General features: G+C 36.4%; 1 protein-coding gene across 2 annotated transcripts in view; it reads left to right on the top strand.

Moving 5' to 3' along the window:
* LOC126267154 (uncharacterized) overlaps positions 1-17,073 on the top strand; it is a 105,086-nt gene that overhangs the window by 61,500 nt on the left and 26,513 nt on the right. For both annotated transcript variants that reach the window (XM_049972093.1, XM_049972094.1), the window contains exons 8-9: positions 1,074-1,148; positions 8,777-8,888. In XM_049972093.1, coding sequence (XP_049828050.1) covers positions 1,074-1,148; positions 8,777-8,888 — 187 coding nt within the window. The remainder of the gene's footprint in view (positions 1-1,073; positions 1,149-8,776; positions 8,889-17,073) is intronic.

The raw sequence follows: 17,073 nt of genomic DNA, 5'->3' as shown, positions 1-17,073 counted from the left end.
GCTTACAGCAGAAAGATGACGTACAGAATGGCGTACCCACAGACTGCGTTGTCTTCTATATCTTTCACATCACTTGCAGCGCCATCTGTTGTTGAAAATTGTAAGTACTGTAATTTCGAAAGTTTGTCTGCCTGAAAATGTACTGTTGTCCCAAGCATATTACAACAAACGGTGTATTTCTATCACTGCTCGTTTAGTTTTTATTGCCGTTTCAAATATACCGGTCATTTTTGAAACACCCTGTATGTATGTTCAACGATTTTTATAATTTGTTTGGATTTTACTGCCCAATGGAACAGATCTTTCCTGGATTAGTGGATCTAGCTTCTTTTAATCAATGTATATTGATTTAATCACCTAGTTCTTCTTCGTATCGTGTGTAACAGAACAAAATATAACAGTCCAGCTCTCTGGTAGAACTGGACTGTGCTTACGAATGACACGCTGTGGAGATGGGCTGATACATGCTTCACAACTTGAAACTAGAGTCCTAAATATAAAAATAAGACGTAAGATTAAGAAAAGACAAGCACTAGGAATAAGGAAATCTGTTAAAAGGCCTTCACTAAGGGAGACACATGATGTTGAAATCAACTTGAAGTAATCATGGCAGACTAGCAAAACATACATGTTTGGAGTGTTGTGACATGAAAACTACAAATAAACTGTCTGCACTGGAAGAACACAACTTGTCTGCTTATGAGCATACTATGAAACATGGGTGTTGGGTGTTGAATTAACCACTCGTGGTATTTGGGTGCATCTTCCCCTTTACCACAACACGATTACTGGACTCTACACCTGGGAACCAGCACTCCTGTATACACTTGACTCTTGCCATCTGTGTGGTCTGAAGTTTCACTGGCTTCTGGTCTGAAGTTCCATTGGCTTTTCTTTCCCATCATCATTCTGTTTCACAACCTTCCTTCATCCTTTGTGCTATTTATTAGCAGTATTTCTCTGTATTGCACTAATGTATGTTTTTACTTAAATTTTTGCCACAAATTTGTGTTTAGCTTCATACCTTACAGAACAATTTAAACATTCTTATTAGAAATCATCAACTTTTGTAGGTGAATCAGAGTACTATTGTGGCAGCGTGTGGCATACTGATCACAAGATGAGTGGCAGCAGCTACCATGATAAAGGTGTGTATGTTTGAAATGAACTAAACAATAAACAGGTTTATTTTGATGAGTAATTTACTATTCCAAGTTTTCAATTATGACTTTTATTCATTGACTCTAAGATTTCACAATTTTAGTTGTAAAATTTATTAGTAATTGCATACTAAGCATGGGAAAGGGGATGGGTGGGGGGGGGGGGGGGGAGAGAGAGAGAGAGAGAGAGAGAGAGAGAGAGAGAGAGAGAAAGAAAGAGAGAGAGAGAGAGAGAGATTGGCGGGGACTGTATAAAGTAAGTATATGAATTTTTTACTTTTACATTGTGTGATTAGCAAATGAACCGCTTACTCGAAAGTTCTCATCCTCTGTTATGCCGCAGGTCTATCAATTTTTGTTCAGGACAATGAAATTGCTGGTACTCAATAAAGGTATGAGAAATTTGATACCTATAATGGCATTATAATTTTTTCTGACAGCAGTTTGGTTACAGTTAACTGCATGACCTCATTGTTTTTAGCCCTAAATCATGGTTAATAAATCCCATACCTATTGTAAATGTGGTGCAAATCAAGAAGCTGACATTTTCTGAAATGAAGCAAGTTAAATAGTCACTTAATGTGATCTGTGTTAAATCACCATGATGGAAGTATACTAAGTAGTAGTTTAAGCAGGTGTATTGTGTGAATGTTTTCTCTTACAGACTCATTCTTTTCTAATTTAGAAGGAAAATCTAAACAGTGAATCATAACAAAAACAAACAATAAAAAAGGAAGGGAAAAGAATGAAGTATAATATGTGTACATTAAATATTTCACTGCATACTTTACCCTCTTTTTAGGTTCCATACCTTTTTCTTATGAACTGGAAGATGTATTAAGTCAAGATTTATGTCACATATGAAGAACTATGGTCTCTCTGCAGTGTAAAAATTTTAAGCTTCCAGGTCAATATATTCAAAAGATAAAGACATTTACAGGATGAAAATTACTGAACTATATGAAAATATGTAAATTAGTTCGAAACTACAATGTGCACACACTTTATTCAATATGTAAATGTCACTACAGATATTCAGATTTAGGTTATGACAAGTTCGATATGCCTGCCATCATTGGCAGTCATGTGGCACGGACAAATAGCAAAATTCTGCATGAGCCAGGGAAGTGTCAGAACATCGATGCTGCCGATGACCTCCTGAATGGCTCTTTTCAGCTCAGCAATGGTTTTGGAATTATTGCTTTACACCATCTCTTCAATATAGTCCCACAAAAAGGAGTCATCTGTGTTCAGTTTTGGAGAATGTGGCAGCCAATTGAAGCCCATGCCAGTGGGTTCTGTGTACCCCAGAGCCAGAATCTGGTTCCCAATGTGCTCTTCCGAGACATCATCAAACACTCCTGCTTCAATAGGGTCAAGCTGCATATTTCTTGAAACACATCTTGTCAAAATTAGGGTCACTTTGGATAATGGGGATAAAATCATCTTCCAAAACCTTCACATTCTGTTTGGTGGTCACTGTGACATCAAGGAATATTGCACCAGTTATTCCATGACTGAACATTGCACTCCACACAGCCACCCACTGAGGGTGAAAAGACTTCTCAATCATAAAATGTGTCTCACCAAATACGCCAATTTTGCTTTTTGATGAAACCATCCAAATGAAAATGGGCTTCATAGCTAAGCCAAACAATACATGTGCATCCTAATTTCCATCATGTCCCCCAGCTAACTGTGCAGTTTGAACATTCTAACACAAACCATTCAGAAGTTATGACGATTTTATTTCATATAGTTCAGTAATTGTTACTCTGTTGTTACATATCTCGATACTCACAAACTTGCTCATCAAAACCTGTAGTATACTTCCCATTGACCTAGAACCATCAAATTTAGCAAGCACCAAGCTTTCACAATAAAAGCAGAGGAAAAGATATGAAGACTGTTAATTTGTAATTGTATCCCACAAAAGAAATGTTTTTTGTCATTGTTGAAAGTCTTGGAATTCCTGGGACTGACATCTTGCCAGTTTCAATACCAGTAACAGGCAGAGATCTTAGAGATACTTGATTCCTGTTCTACTCACACTTATCTGGATTTTTTCCTTTTCTTTCCTTTCCTTCTCCCTTTCTTCCTTAGTGTAACCGCCACTTACCTTCCCCATGTCATCCGACAGTCCTGTTTATCTCAAATACTTAGGTTCTTTGCCAAGTTGTTTTCATACAAATCACTCTTATTTCATTTTCCCCCAAACATATTTGATTCCTATCACTTCTGCAAAATTGCAAGTTTACTTCAGCATCAAAAACTACATAAGAGACATGGTGAACACAGTGAAACAACACACAGTCTAAATTATTCAAGCACGGGAAAGTAATAACAATAAATAGAAAAAATCTTTTTGAAGTTGCAAATGAGGGAACAGTTTTACAATAGGAACAGATGTATGGTCTTTTTTTTTTTTTTTTTTTTTTTTTTTTCCAATACTTGTGACATATAAGACCAATCAATTGTTAACATCCAACATGAATTCTGGTGATAATTAGTTACACTTCATGCTACAGTTATGATGCACCCTTCAGAAATTTATAGGTATGTTTATCCTTTTGACTGCTTTAGATGTGTTAACTCCTCATACTCTGCCAGCTCCTGCACTTCCCAGGAGCTGTTGATGAGTTTAAATGCAACCTCAGAATTTTCATGGAGAGCAGTTGATGAATTAACATGGGCGTCATTGCCAATCCCTGAGTCACCATTCAGGCACCTGTGTGTTGTTTGTTGAAGAATTCAACCATACAGCAGATTTTCCACCTCATATCTCAGTATCTCTTCCTCCACCTCAGATCTCAGTGTCTCTTCACAGTTCTGGTCACTAAGCATTGTTTGAGTAATTCATCTATTGTGATCGTGTTTTTCTACATCTACATCTACATGATTACTCTGCAATTTACAATTAAGTGTCTGACAGAGCTTTCATCAAACCATCTTCAAGCTATTTCTGTATCATTCACTCTTGAACAATGTGCAGGAAAAACGAGCACTTAAATCCTTCTGTGCGTGGTCTGATTTCTCTTATTTTACTATGGTGATGTTTTCTCCGTATGTAGGAGGGCGCCAATGAAATATTTTTGCAATTGGAGGAGAAAGTTGGTGATTGAAATTTCATGAGAAGGTGCTGCCACAACGAAAAACACCTTTGCTTTAATGATTGTCACTCGGATCCATGTATCATGTCTGTGGCACCCTCTCCCCTGTTTTGTGATAGTATGAAAAGAGCTGCCCTTCTTTGAAATTTTTCTATGTCTTGTGTTAGTGCCATCTGAAGCTGATCCCACATTGCACAGCAAAATTCCAGAAGAGGGTGGACAAACATGGTGTAAGCCGTATCTTTAGTAGAACTGTTGCACTTTCTAAGTGTTCTGCCAATAAATTGCAGTCTTTTACATTATCTATGTGAACATGATTGCAATCCCTAAATATTTAGTTGAATTTACAGCCTTTAGATTTTTTGTGATTTATAGTGTAACAGAAATTTAACAGATTTCTTTTACTACTCATATGGATGTTTTTTCACACTTTTCGTTATTTAGAATCAATTGCCACTTTTTGCGCCATGCAGATATCCACTTCTTGCACTATACAGATATCTTGTTGAAATAATTTTGCAGTTGGTTTTGATCATCTGATGACTTTACAAGACGATAATTGACAGCATCATTTGCAAACAATCTAAGAGGGCTGCTTAGCTTAGTGTGTACCCTACATCATTTATGTACATAAAGAACAGCAGAGGGCCTATAAAGTTTCTTTGGGGAACACATGGAATTACTTCTGTTTTACTCAATGACTTTCCATCAGTTACTACAAGCTGTGACCTTTCTGGCAGAAAGTAATGAATCCAGTTGCACAACTGAGACTATACCCCACAGACATGCTATTTGATTAGAAGTCACTTGTGAGGAATGGTGTCAAAAGCATTCCGGAAATCTGAAAATATGGAATCAGTTTGACATCCCCTGTTGATACGACTCATTACTTTGTGAGAATAAAGAGCTAGTTTGTTTCACAAGAATCATATTTTCTGACTCCATCCTGATTATTTGTCAATAAACCATTTTCTGTGAGGTAATTCATAATGTTTGAACAGAGTACATGCTCCACAAGCCTACTGAAAATCGATGTTAGTGATATGGGTTTGGACTTCAGCAAATTACTCCTATTTTCTTTTTGGGTATTGGTATGACTTACGGAACTTTTCGTTCTATAGGTATGTATCTTTTGATGAGTGAGTGGCTGTATTTGACTGTTAAGTATGGAACTATGGTATTAGCAAACTCTGAACGGAATCTGCTTACGTACAATTTGGATGAGACACCTTGCCTTTATTATGTCATTTAAGCTGCTTTGCTACACCTTCTAACACTAAGTTGGCAGTTGTTCTAGATTTGAATTCTGGAATATTTACGTTGTCTTCCTTTGTGCTCTTTACTTAGTTTTCTATCTCACTGATTATCAGGATTGGCATCAGTGTTTTTCTCATCATTTTTTCCATCAATAAAAATGATAAGTGGTTGCACTGAGCAAAAGATCATGGAATTATGAAAAGTGATAGAGAGGATAATTTTTTTAAATTTGAATGTAAGAGATAACGCTTGCTTCAATTCTGAAAAAGAAAGTCTGTCAGCAGGTGTAAAACTACAGACTTCCTTAGTAAGAAACAAAAAATCAGTGACAAATTTGATTTGGAAGAAAAAGATTTTTGTCTACTTAATCACATGTTCGATTATTTGCCATCGGTACATGACTGTATACAAGGTATGTCGGAACACAGCTGTCAACTAGGGGATGATCAAAGCATTCTGTCATTCTTCATGTTATTTTTGACGGAAGATCTGGTGATTTTCATAGCCAATGAGATTCATTTATTCATCTAGGAAATTACTCCAGGAGCAGTTCGTTCTTCACCTTCAAAGTGGAACGATACAGAACATGAAGAAACATATTGTTTCATAGCTATTTGTCTTCAAATGCCCCTTTTGTAAAAGCTAAAAATTAGCAAACGTTTGTCCACATACATTCTTCTGAAAACTCCAATTTTCAGTTAAATTGTGTAAAGAGACCATTTTTTGTTATTTTTGAGACTGTTATGTTTTAATGACAATTTGCTTCTAGTGGAGGACACTGATTATTTACAATCAGGAAGATTTTTGATGAAGTTTCTGTGGCATTCCATTGCATTTAATCTACTTCAGTGTTGTTAGAGTGTCAGAATATCTGTCTCTTAGATTTCACTGAATACACAGGGACAACAGCAGAAACTGTGTTCCACTATTTGGGGAAAAATCATAACATAGTAGCAACAGTTAACAAAGCCCTATTTGGAATGTGGGCATATTCTTTGTTGACAATTGATATTCTGGCCCAGATCTGTTTTCCTAGCTTGAAAAAGGTAGCATGGACATTATGGTGCTGAAATTTGACATTTGGAAGTTTGCCTGAAATTTCATAGAACATATGATGCTTTTTGTAGCAATGAACAAAACATGCCAAAATTTCAGAAAAAACTCAAATGAGGAGATATTCAGTTTACACCAACTAATATGATGCTTTCCATGAAGCAGTGTGGCAAAAAGGAAGTGTGGGCATTGACCACTTATGACACCACACAAATGCTTGAAACAAGAAAGACTGACAGGAATCTTAGAGTGGAAATTAAGAAACTGCAATGTATTGCAGAATAAAACTTAAATATGGGAGGAGTTAAATGTCATAAAAGTTCTTTTTTCATGTTCTCTATGTGTGTGTGTGTTAAATGCTTCATGTTCTGCAGAGGTCAGTAGCAGGTCAAAAAACATCAAGTGCAAAGTTTCATCTGTTGCTGGAATGCGAACTTCTAGAAACATACACAATAGATTGCAAAAAGTTGACAGGGGAGGTACTGTGGTGATAATCTTCTGCAGATCTGGGGAGCCATTTTACAAATGTTGTAACAGTTTAACACTCCAAGAAAGTTATGCTAAAGTGAAAATGTACAGTTTGCTCAAAACAGAAAGTATGCCAAGAAACTGAATACAAATGCAAAACTACCAAGGTACTATAGTATAACAGTCTGTGTTTCAAGTCTTACCATATGAAGATGAATTACTAATTTTTATACCTGTAATAATGTTCATGTCAGTGGTGACAAATCTTAGAATGAAAGGAGATGTTGCAGAAAGCACACCACAATTATTAAGGACAGGGTGAGGCAGGCCCAGGTAGAAGCCTAATTGCTAGCTGCTTAGTGTAGGCTCTGTTTGTGCACTCTAAGCTGATACTCAATTCTTTGGCAAATGGGAGCAAGCTTAAATGATAGATTCCTTAATGGTCACTTTCATTAGCCACTGTGCTGAGTGTCACCTTGGAGTGCACAGATAGACACATTACTTGATATTGACACAGTTCTCAACTTGGCATGTAGCAACTGACTAAGTGAAAAGTTGGTTTCAGCTTAACCATTGTGAGAAGTTGTGTATAGAGGGGAAGGGTCACATGTATTGCTGCTAGTGTGTGCTGTGTAGCATATGACAGTGTCGCAGTACACTAACCAGATGAAAAGGTGGATCTGCGCATTCAGTTTCGTGGTGTACACCACATCAGCATATTGCACATTGAATGCCATGTCCTGGGTGAAGGCAGCTAAAGTTCAGCAACCTAGAGAGATAGTGAACTTGCTGCTCAATATCTCAGCAATGGTTAGGTATGTAGCTCTGTAGGGTAATCACTGGGGAGTAGTAATAGTAGTAGTAGTAGTAGTAGTAGTAGTAGTAGTAGTAGTAGTAGTAGTGGGAGCAGTAATGGTTGTGTTCATTTGTGGATCACTTATGTATTAGACATATCTTGGTTTTGACCTGCTTGTATAGCATAACATGCAGTGTGCTAGCTTGCAAGACAGAGAGGTGAGCCAGCTGAAGATTTGAATCCGCATGGTGGTTCATTGGCACTGACCTGATAACTGGCAAGTGTAAGTGTGGTTTTATGGTGGTTTTGCATGCTCGTTTAGGCAAAGGTCCCCAAATTCCAGCTCAAAAAATACATACACAAACAATTAAAACATGATAATACACAAAACACTCTTTATATGATTCAGAGACAGATGGCCTACGCACCTTACCTCCCTTAAGGTACCTCGATGACTGTGGCATGAGGAAGGGCATACAACTACAAAGTTAAACAGTGAAATAAAATTCAACAAATGCTGCCAAGGTAGACCCCATGCTAGGCAGGATAAATAGTGGGCAAAAGAAGAAGATTATATATTTTTTGTTACTACAGTTTCAGGAAAAAATAATTCATATATACAGGCATTTACAAATAGTAAGGAACTCACAGAAAATCAAAATCAGGATGGCCAGTTGGGAATAGATCTTCCATCTTCCTGAATACATGGCCAGTTTAAAACAGCACTTCATTTGTTTTAACCCAAGTGTAGAATTTTGTATTATTTATGCATTCTTGCAAAGAAGTTATTTTATGGTGTAAAAAGACAATGCAACACTATTCATTCCTATCTTAACAGGAGTCACTGCATGCACTATTTCATAAAGAATTGGCAGCATTTTTTTAATCTTCTCAAAAGATAGGTAAATAAAAATGAATCAATAATTTTTCAGAACCTGTGAAAACCAGTGAAGTGGAGAAGACCATAGACGGGGTCCAGCAGGCTACGCCATTTGAATATCAACCAGATGAACTGCAAAAGATTAATCCTCAGTCAAGGACAAGGTTTGTACTTGTTATGTACAATAATATTACAGGATGTAAACGATTAACCAAACCCCAAATGGTCGTTGATACATGGACATGAGTAACAGATAGGGAAACTGCACTGTGTGTGAAGTGAGCTATCACTGTTTATTGGAACCAAGTACATACTCTCTCAAATGCATACCACTGTGGCAACAGCAACTTTATCACTCACTGCAGGGTGTGTGTGTGTGTGTGTGTGTGTGTGTGTGTGTGTGTGTGTGTGTGTGTGTGTGTAGCTGTAAGGAAATTATACTGCACTTTATACTTTTCTTGAATAATTATGCAGGCATCTGAGATATATATATATATATGTACAAATAATGTTGTCCACAATCATGTGCAACATCCTTTATTTGACATTAATTGTCAAATCAGAATGTCCAACATGAAAACTCTACATACAGATTTATCCATGGAATGATAGAATCAGAATGGCGTTTCATTTTATTTTTTTGAGTCCAGTCAGAGTTACAGATTTTCTGAGGATTTCGCACTTCTCCAAAGTAAGGCAATGATGACAGAAGCTCATATATTTGCGTCCATGCAGGTACTTTCTCTTGCCAAGTAATTGTGATTGCTGTCCCTCCTTGTAAAGACATGCTTCGTCCCCTGGTATGATTCTCCACGTGCAAATAAAATAACAAATCCACACAATATTTGTGCTCTCCTCTGTGATCATTTGTTTCCTTGTCTTCAATTGTAAGTTCCATTCATTGGTAAGAATACACAGGGATACACATCAGTCCTCTAGAATGATATGTAGCACCATATGTCCCCCTCTCTTAGTGAATGATCTCGCAATAAATATTGTTACTTTTCTTAGTTCATAAGTCAAACTTCTACCATTTTATAATCCTTTGATACTATCAGTAAATTCCTTTGATAAATATTTATAATGCTATATTATAAACGTAGTAAGCCTTATGTGAGAATAGTACTATGCTTCTCATTTTTGCACTACTGGACATTTCATCTCCATTATTATTGTACTGTTAATTGTGTCTCAGTTGTAATTGGAGGAATATGCATTTATCCTTTGCAGCTAACATTTTTTTAATATGATAAATGTTCAAATTTGTTTTAATATGCCTGTATATTTGGATATAATACTGCTTTATAATTGTAATATTTCTGTTACATGGAGACAAACAATTTCATACCTTTAATAGTTTCCTGCTTGATTATAGTCCTTAATCTTTTACAACTCAGATATTCCCTAATCTTTTACAGCTCAGATATTCCTTAATCTTTTACAACTCAGGCAAGTTCCCGTTCGAGTAAATTTCAAAATATTAAATATTCTGCGTTTATAAAAATTATCTTTTCCTATTCATATTCCTTCTTTACTTTACGGAGATGGTGTCTTCCTTGGTAGACATATACCATTTCCTACCATACTACATATATTTGGGCACTGCATCCTATTTAAAAAGCATGCCTCTGTCCTTGCTCTTGCTTCCTGCTTCTTGCTCCTTGCTCTTCTGATATTCTTATTTTGTAAAAACTTATAACATCTGGTTGCCTGATTTTGTCTCATCTCCATTTTCTAAGTACCCATTTAGACCAATTTAGCCAGCAATCCTTGTAATTAATTCACATGTACATCATATTTGTTAGCACTCCTTGCTATTAAGTCACTAATTATAAAATTATAACAGTCTGTTATAATGTTATATTTGCAGTAACAGAGGGCACATCATTACTGTTAATTTCACTATTGTATGTAGCATGTCATAAATTCATGTCCATTAAACTAGCTTGCCTATTCTTCCTATTGTCAAATTGACATTGCTAATGTCCTGAAAAAGAAATCTTACTGTAGTTCATAGCAAAATGATAATTGTATTATAACACTATTGAAAAAAAATAATAATAAAAATAAACCGTGGCACAGTTCTGATGTAATCCCTTGATATATAACAGAAAGGGCAATGGAGGAAACATTTCTTATAGCGAAAGCATAATTGTTAATGTTATCAGCCAGTATAATAATGAAATAAAATTTTCTCAGCAACATTTTCCTGCTAAGAATGTTAAAAATGAACATTTCTGTGAATCTTTCTTCAACAAGTAATGTACAGTTACCCTGTACAGAACAGTATTAATTAAACCTTTATATGTGTATTTCAGGAAACCAGTCCTTTTCCTCAGAGTTAATCCTTCAAGCCAGTAGTTTCTGTGCACTCACCTAGTCTACTGCAGTAATTTACACAGCTGGCTGGTACAGGAATTTTTCTGGAATTGCTCTAACCTGGAAATTATTTACAGAAAAGCAATGATATTTTCAAGATTTTCTATATATAGAAAAGCAATGAAATATTCAAGATTTGCTAACTGTACATCTTTAATTACAATTCAGACAGACACTGCATAACAGTTGCTGAGGAACAGAGGCATTGTTGGACAGGAATAATCACAACCAATGATTGGACAACATGAAACATGATATATACATAACTGAGGTGTAGTGGTCTATTTATAATCAAAAATCATACACATGGGAAATCAGGATAACAGACATAAATAATGTTCATGTTTGATAAATGTCAGAATCCCAATATAAAGGTTGATATTAGACTTTCAGCAAGGAATGTGCCCTCCTTGTGGGCTCTAAAGGACATTTTTAACGTGTTATTAATGGTTCCCAAACTATTGAGTCCTTCTGGGATATTGTCTCATTCCGTACTCAAGTCAGTTTTCATTTCTTGCACATTTCATAGAGAGGGCGTTTGTTAAGAAGCGCACCTGCCAAGAGCATCCCAGGCATGTTCTGTAGGGTTTAGGTTTAGGGAGTGTGCTGGCCATTCCATAGCTCAATGTTTTCACTTTCCATTGTCAACACCTCAGCGGCCCTGTGTGGGTGGGCATTGTCATCCATAAACAGAAAGTTGGGACATATCGCACCCCCAAACAGATGGACATGATCCAGAATAATCTCTATCAATAATGTAGGCAAACACATATGGTGTTCGGCCATTGTACATAATACTTGTCCACACCATAATGCCTAGGCGACACCAATGATGATGATTCTCCCACTGAGAAAGAAACAAAATTTCTTTCTGCAGATACCCTGAAAACAAGTCAGACAGTATTAGAACTTACTGAGCCTCATTTTAACTTAGCCCATACACTCTGGACGGACAATGATTACAAAGCGTACATTTGTGTGAGATTACAAAGCACACATTTGTGTTACTGTTTGGTGGAAAGAGGTACAAATGTAGCTAACACACTTTAGATGAATGGGAAGAATGTACCTGATGCCCTGATGCACTCAAGAAAGGTAAAATCATTCACTGGGTATTATGATGCTGAAATGGATGGATAAAAAACAGGTGACTTTTATTTCAACATTCCATAATGATGCAGCTGCTATAACAACCAAGTGGGGCAAAGAGATGAGAAAGCCTCGATTTATTAAAAAATATAATTCTTTCATGGGTGGTGCAGATATGAAGGCTTCGAAACTATATCCCTCTCTCATAGAAAGGATGAAAGGCACAAAGTTGTACATGAAAATGTTCACAAGGCTGATGAATATTGTCATGCAAAATGTTTTTATTGTTTACAAAAAATTGGCTCTGAACACTATGGGACTTAACTTCTGAGGTCATCAGTCCCCTAGAACATAGAATTACTTAAACCTAACTAACCTAAGGGCATCACACACATCCATGCCCGAGGCAGGATTCGAAGCTGCGACCGTAGCGGTCGCGCGGTTCCAGACTGTAGTGCCTAGAACAGCTCGACTACCCCAGCTGGCTATTGTTTACAAATCCAGTGAGAAGACAAAGGAAGAATCACATGTACATTTCAGGTTGTTTCTTGTATTATAACTGCTTGAAACTCGTGGAAATCACATAACTGCCATAAATATTGTGCGGGTGATTCACAAATCTTCTAGGTCTTTATTCCAAAATTTGATGTTTTTATAGGTTGGCAAGTTTTTATTGCCAGCCTTCCTTTCCATAGCTTAAGGGATTGCCAGCCTTCCTTTCCATAGCATAAGGGATTCATCCACACAAGTGCTTTCTCCCATTTTATATATATTTTTAAATGTATCATTAGTCCGCCCCCAGTAGCTGAGTGGTCAGTGCGGCAGACTGTCAATCCAAAGGGCCCGGGTTTGATTCCTGGCTGGGTCGGAGATTTTCTCCGCTCATGGACTGGGTGTTGTGTTGTCCTAATCATCATCATTTCATCCCCATCGACACGCAAGTCACCGAAGTGGCGTCAAATCGAAAGACTTGCACCAGGCGTAAGGTCTACCCGACGGGAGGCCCTCGTCACACGACATTTCATTTCATTTCAATGTATCATTCAAGTGCTGAATGACCAAGTGCAGCTTGGACAATCTTTTATTTTTCTCAGATGCATTCACTTTTCACTTTCTCATAATGGCATCTACAAAGTAGCTCAAATCTGTCTTGGTGCATAGTCTGGTTTGTTTCAGTCAGTACAATTGTCATCATTAATATCTAGGTCACTCCCATTGTCGTTTATACAATTTGTTCCTTGGTTCACTGAGAATTGCAAGATTTTGCTCCGATGTAAGACTGCACTAAGTATTTGGCTATGTAGTTTAGCATTCGAGGGCATCACTCCAATTGTAAGATACAACACATTGTTTCGTCTGACCTATTCACTTTCTATCAAAAATGTTAAAGCTAGGTCAGCACAGACATTTTTACAGTTAGCTGATGAAACACTATCATGGTTGTCAACAGAGGGCAAAGTAATGTAGTTTCACCTGCAAGAATGCATCTGGCAAGTATGTGATCAAGATAAAGCCAATGCAGATGCTCACAACACACACGTTCATACTCGAGGTGCTGGCTTGAGGAGTTAATGCTAAACTTTACTTCGAAGTACATTGTAATTCAGTTTTGTATTTGTCACCTTAAAGATAAATCAAAAGTGGAATAAGCTTTTGGCGCATCATTTCAACCCATTGTGCCAGTGCCATTGAAAAATATGTCCGAATACCCTTCTCAGGATACATAAGTTGCCCTACTTTTATTATTTTACTTATTGTAGGCCTGAGGCCTCCTACCTTCTTTGTCGAATTCACTTCTTCTTTTCTTAATATTTGTTTTCCCAAGATAATTACTTTTCTCTTTGTTTGTGTTGTACGATCTACACTTACATGAGCAACTGAATCTTATTCTTTGGCACTCATAAGAATTTTTTCTTTAAGCTAATGTTAATTTGTTATTACATAATTGTGTATCAAAATTTAACATTCCACACAAACTGACTTAAAACACCACTAAATAAGCAAAATCATTACAGTTAATTCTAAATTGTCCACAAAAAATATTTATATTAAAAACAAAGATTCCAAGACTTACCAAGCGGGAAAGCGCCGGTAGATAGGCACAATAAATAAAACACACAAACACACACACACAGAATTTCTAGCTTTCGCAACCGACGGTTGCTTCTTCAGGAAAGAGGGAAGGATAGGGAAAGATGAAAGGATGTGGGTTTTAAGGGAGAGGGTAAGGAGTCATTCCAATCCCGGGAGCGGAAAGACTTCCCTTAGGGGGAAAAAAAGGACAGGTGTACACTCGCACACACACATATCCATCCGAACATACACAGACACAAGCAGACATTTGTAAAGGCCTTTACAAATGTCTGCTTGTGTCTGTGTATGTTCGGATGGATATGTGTGTGTGTGCGAGTGTACACCTGTCCTTTTTTCCCTCTAATGGAAGTCTTTCCGCTCCCGGGATTGGCCTTTACAAATGTCTGCTTGTGTCTGTGTATGTTCGGATGGATATGTGTGTGTGTGTGTGCGCGAGTGTACACCTGTCCTTTTTTCCCCCTAAGGGAAGTCTTTCCGCTCCCGGGATTGGAATGACTCCTTACCCTCTCCCTTAAAACCCACATCCTTTCGTCTTTCCCTCTCCTTCCCTCTTTCCTGAAGAAGCAACCGTCGGTTGCGAAAGCTAGAAATTCTGTTTGTGTGTTTTATTTATTGTGCCTATCTACTGGCGCTTTCCCACTTGGTAAGTCTTGAAATCTTTGTTTTTAATATATTTTTCCCATGTGGAAGTTTCTTTCTATTTTATTCACAAAAAATATTTAGATATATTTTCTCCGCCAGTTCAGCTGCATCTGTAAAATAAATTTAAATAATTTTCCCGTAAACATTCTTCACATGCAATATAGTTAAAGCTATTTTCTGCTCTTAAATTTAAATTACATACTTCAGTTTTCATATTATTAACTGATGAATGAGGTTTACTGTTACTTGATTTGGCCTTTTGTTCATTTAAAATATTAACCCTTTCTTTCTACATTTGTTAAATTGGAACATAATATTCCTACTTCATCTGAATCTGTACATATTCTGAAATATTAAGTCTGGCAATAGTGTCTGAAGTTTGTTTCAGATCTGTATTTAATTCATCAGACTGATTGTTTACCTTTTTCTTGATCAAATCAGATTGTTCGATTATGTCAGAATGTAAGTCTTCAAGTAAATTCAATATTGTAAATTTCTAATTGTAATAAATTTCTGTTTGTCTCTATGTTTTCGTCATGTGATTCATCAATTTGTTCATCTAATTATTAACTTGTTTATGTGTCTTTCATTAGTTGCATCAAATTGATTGGTGTGTTCATCTATTTTGGTGTTGGTTATATCTAATTTAGCATTTAGCTCAGTAGTTGTCGGAGCATTTGTCTTGAGAAGAGCTTCCTCAGCCTGCTTTAGCTCTGCCCTAAGTTATTCTTGATCTGCCTTAAATTTTTCAGTTAGATTTTTCAAAAAATCTTTCAAACGAGGTTCCATATTTGTAGTTAATATGGGCATACAGGCACACTGCTATTGCTAATAATAATAATAATAATAATAATAATAATAATAATAATAATACCGAAAAGCTTTTGATAGTGCACCCCACTCATGGTTACTACAAATATGGGAAATATACAAAGTAGATCCTAAATTGATACAGTTCCTAAACATCGTAATGAAAAATTGGAAAACCTCACTTCATAACCAAACAAATTCAAATAATATCACATCACAGCCAATGCAGATTAAGTGTGGAATATACCAAGGAGACTCATTAAGTCCTTTCTGGTTCTAACCTGCTCTGAACCAACTATCCAACATGCTAAATAATACAAATTATGGATATAATATTACTGGAACATACCAACACAAAATCACGTATTTGCTATACATGGATGATCTAATGCTACTGGCAGCAACAAATCAACAATTCTAACCAATTACTAAAGATAACAGAAGTATTCAGCAATGATATAAATATGGCTTTTGGAACAGACAAATGTAAGAAAAATAGCATAGTCAAGGGAAAACACACTAAACAAGAAGATTACATATTGGATAACCACAGTGACTGCAAAGAAGCGATGGAAAAAAACAGATGCCTATAAATATCTAGGATACAGACAAAAAATAGGAATAGATAATACAAATATTAAAGAAGAACTAAAAGAAAAATATAGACAAAGACTAACAAATATACTGAAAACAGAATTGACAGCAAGAAACAAGACAAAAGCTATAAATACTTATGCTATACCAATATTGACCTACTCATTTGGAGTAGTGAAATGGAGTAACAGACCTAGAAGCACTCGATACACTTGCACGATCACAATGCCACAAATATAGAATACATCACATACATTCAGTAACAGAAAGATTCACATTAAGTAGAAAGGAAGGAGGAAGGGGCTTTATCGACATAAAAAACCTGCATTATGGACTGGTAGACAATTTAAGAAAATTGTTTATAGAATGAGCAGAAACTAGCAAAATACACAAAGCAATCACTCACATAAATATATCCTCTACACCATTGCAATTTCATAACCACTTCTACAACCCTTTAGATCACGTAACATCAACAGATATGAAGAAAGTAAATTGGAAAAAGAAAACACTACATGGCAAGCACCCGTATTATCTAACACAACATATACAGTGAGACGGAAGGATTCATAATTGCAATACAGGATCAAACAATAAACACCAGATATTACAGCAAGCATATTATTAAAGATCCCAATACCACAAAAGATAAATGCAGACTTTGCAAACAACAAATAGAAACAGTAGATCACATCACAAGCGGATGTACAATATTAGCGAATACAGAATACACCAGAAGAC

Source organism: Schistocerca gregaria, chromosome 4 (genome assembly GCF_023897955.1).
Source record: "Schistocerca gregaria isolate iqSchGreg1 chromosome 4, iqSchGreg1.2, whole genome shotgun sequence".
Lineage (NCBI taxonomy): Eukaryota > Metazoa > Arthropoda > Insecta > Orthoptera > Acrididae > Schistocerca > Schistocerca gregaria.
Note: the sequence above shows the minus strand (reverse complement) of the source record. Positions and strands in the feature narration are given on the sequence as shown.